Source organism: Neoarius graeffei, chromosome 26, assembly GCF_027579695.1.
Source record: "Neoarius graeffei isolate fNeoGra1 chromosome 26, fNeoGra1.pri, whole genome shotgun sequence".
NCBI classification, from domain to species: domain Eukaryota; kingdom Metazoa; phylum Chordata; class Actinopteri; order Siluriformes; family Ariidae; genus Neoarius; species Neoarius graeffei.
In genome coordinates, this window is record NC_083594.1 from 25,687,224 (window position 1) to 25,690,665 (window position 3,442).

The window sequence follows — 3,442 nt, forward strand, 5'->3', positions numbered from 1 at the left end:
TAGACATATATGATGACCAAAGCCTGAATATTAGCATAACTGCTAATATTCCGAAATTGTAAATAGTAATACAAGGTTGGGTACTGAGTCTTGGTGGGGGGGGTCGGGGGGGCAAAGCCCCCCCGCCGCCAAAACTTTCTAGCAAAACTACCCTGAAAAATCACACTAAAACAAAATAGTTTGACAAAATTTATTCTACAAATTAAACTCTTTTACATTAATTTGCAAAGTTCTTTTCAACAATGGAAACAAATTTACCTGGAACTAGAATACATACATCAAAGCAATTTGGCACAGATCAAACATAAAAGGAACCTCTTGTAATCAACACCAAACATAAAAATGTTTCAAAACATGCTTGGCACAAAGTGAAACAGCTAAAAAAAGTGTCAATTTCAACTTGCTTCTTCACATGACTACAAATCAAACAGAACAGAATACTGAACACAAAATGCATGGAGTGTGTCAATCACTTGTAGCTGAACTGGTCAGAGCCTTGTAGGTTGCCGACTTTGCCTTCTTCAAGAAGGCATCCGAGAAGTCTTGAGAATAACAGGGTCCATGTTGCCTCGACTTGGTGACCAGTAGTGAGTCCAGAAGATCATCGCTCATGGATCCACGGAAGTCGGTTCTGTTCTTTCTAACTTGGCTAAAGAGTCTCTCACACTCTGCATTACTGTGAGGAATGGTCAGAATGCCGAGCATTGCTCTAGCAAGCCTGTCAAACAGGAGCTGATTCACCAAATCCTTGCACTTGGCCAACATGGCCCACTGCTTGTCAGGAGCAGATTCCTCCAGGATTTCTGAAGCTAGTTCAGTGACCTGGTATGTGACAAACTGATCCTGCACAGCGTCCACAGCTTGACTTCTGTCTTCTCCATCTTTGGTCAGGATCATGCAAGGAAACTTGTCCGTAAAGAACTTTAGTGAAGAGAACTTCACAACTTCCCTCATCTTCACATCAGCTACCTGCGCATGTAGAAGGACCTCTGAGCGCAGAGGGAACTTGGCTATGATATAGCTGCATGAATCCTCATAATACTTTCTGACCGACAAGTAGAAGGTTTTCTTCTGTCCTTCAGTCAAGGAGTCAACTACTTCCTGGGCCTGCATGCCTGTCACAAGTTCATCATCATCCTTCTGGTTTTTCACGCTACGAAAGTCAATATTGGTCAGGTCAGTTGCAGCCATGACAACACTTGGCTTCACAAACTGGACCAACAAGCTCTTCAGCAAGCCATCGAGTTCTCTCTTCAGTGCTGAGATCAGAGGAGTTCTACTCTGAAGAACCAAATTCCTCTTCTCGAAGAAGGCAATGCTCTGTGAGAGGAAATAGCCAACTGCCAGCGTCAAAGGGTCGTTGAGCTCTTTCACAATCCTTTCTTCTCGAACTTCTTCGATGCCAGACTGCCTACTGCTAGATGGCTGCAAACAAAGAAACATTTTATTGCACAAAATAAATAGTTATTTGATGCTCGATCAAAAGATTAAAATAAGTGACAACTAGAATAAATGTTCAAAATGAATTTCATCAGTTTTCAAAACAATGCCACAGATAAAACAAATATTCAGAAACTTAAATCTGTGTTAGTTGTTAACAAGTTCAAGATGTTGAATTGATACCTTACCCATGTGTTTGCCAGGTTGAAAATACAGATGTAACAACAGCTTCATAGTTTCACTAAAAAATTAATTATTTATTAATACAGCAACAATAAATGAAACAATGCTTACTTTTGGCTTGGAGTTGTTCATCTTGTTGGAGAACGCAGAATCACTGTTGTCTGTCTGTCTGCTTGATGTCAGAGGGCCGTTGAGCTTCTTCATGATCCTTTCTTCTTGTACTTCTTCGTTGCCAGACTGCCTACTGCTTGCCGACTGCAAACAAACAAGGATGTTATTGCTAAGGAATTATAAGATAATTAAAAATTTTACTGAAAAAAATTGTGACATAATGTTATATCCAAATGTTATGCACCAAAGAGTAGAATAGGTGACAAATGTTCAATATCTATTTAATCAGTACTCCAAACAATTCCAGACAACTGATGAAACAAATATTTGAAAAAATGTACTGTCTCAGTTGGTAACCAGTTCATGGTGTTGAATTGATACCCTATGTATATTAGGGGTGGGATTGGCAGACAATCTGCGAATCGATACATCACGATATTGAAATTTCATTCGCAACGATATATCCTCAAAGTATCATACACCTATGGTGCGATACCATACGATTCTCGATATGAAGGTGGCGATACGATGCGTATCCCGATACTTAAAACATCATAATTTTAACAGAAAATGAAACAAATTAATAGCAAAAATGACAAACAAAAACAAGATTTGAGTAAAAAAAATTTTTTTTTTTCTTTTGGAAATGACTTGCTTGAAACATTACACTATGTTAAATTAGTAACAACACTGATGAAGGCAACAATAAAATAAAACCTAACTCATTATCCAATAGCAAAATACCTTCAGTCACATGTGAAACAAGACAAGTATATAAATCTGTTGTGTATCGCGATTTGGCGATACTCAGAGTCAAATATCGATGTACTGTGTCCCTTCCAGAGTATTGTATCGCGATATTTTATAAGTTACCACTTTGCATCGATACAGTGTATCGCCAGCCTTTAAAATGATACATATCGATGAATCGTCCCACCACTAATGTATATATCTACCAGCTTGTTTGCCAGTTTGAATATATAGATGCAATTGCAGTTCGATAGTTTCACAGAATAAAAATTATTAAAAAAGTGCTTACGAAAATAGAAACAATTAATGAAATTATACTTACTTTAAATTTGGAGTTGTTCATCTTCTTGGAAGCCCCCTTAGCACTGTTGTCTGTCTGTCCCTTGCTTGACCTTGTGATTTCTGACATCTTCGTCCTGTTGTCCATTTTACTCATCTTGTCGGATTCCATGGATTGGCTTGTTGCTGATTTGGCATTTTCTTTCTTCTCTCTTTTTGGTGAACTTGTCTCCCAGTCCGAGGCGGCAGCTCTCTTCTTTGGAATAGAGTATGACTCCAGTCTTGGGGAGAAGTGAATATCAGATCCTTTCTTCATGGACTTCTGTCGAAGTTCCTCTTCAAAGAAGAGATGAAGGGGTTTCCACTCATCTCATCTCATCTCATCTCATCTCATATCTCTAGCCGCTTTATCCTTCTACAGGGTCGCAGGCAAGCTGGAGCCTATCCCAGCTGACTACGGGCGAAAGGCGGGGTACACCCTGGACAAGTCGCCAGGTCATCACAGGGCTGACACATAGACACAGACAACCATTCACACTCGCATTCACACCTACGGTCAATTTAGAGTCACCAGTTAACCTAACCTGCATGTCTTTGGACTGTGGGGGAAACCGGAGCACCCGGAGGAAACCCACGCGGACACGGGGAGAACATGCAAACTCCACACAGAAAGGCCCTC

General features: G+C 40.0%; 1 protein-coding gene across 1 annotated transcript; it reads right to left on the reverse strand.

Annotated features, from left to right (window-relative positions):
* Positions 1-263: 263 nt before the first annotated feature.
* On the reverse strand, positions 264-3,099 carry LOC132874272 (uncharacterized). The gene is made up of 3 exons (XM_060910305.1): positions 2,807-3,099; positions 1,735-1,878; positions 264-1,425 (listed from the first exon to the last, which is right to left on the reverse strand). Exons 1-3 carry the CDS (start codon positions 3,077-3,079, stop codon positions 466-468), a joined length of 1,377 nt encoding a protein of 458 aa, XP_060766288.1. The 5' UTR covers positions 3,080-3,099; the 3' UTR covers positions 264-465.
* Positions 3,100-3,442: the final 343 nt, after the last annotated feature.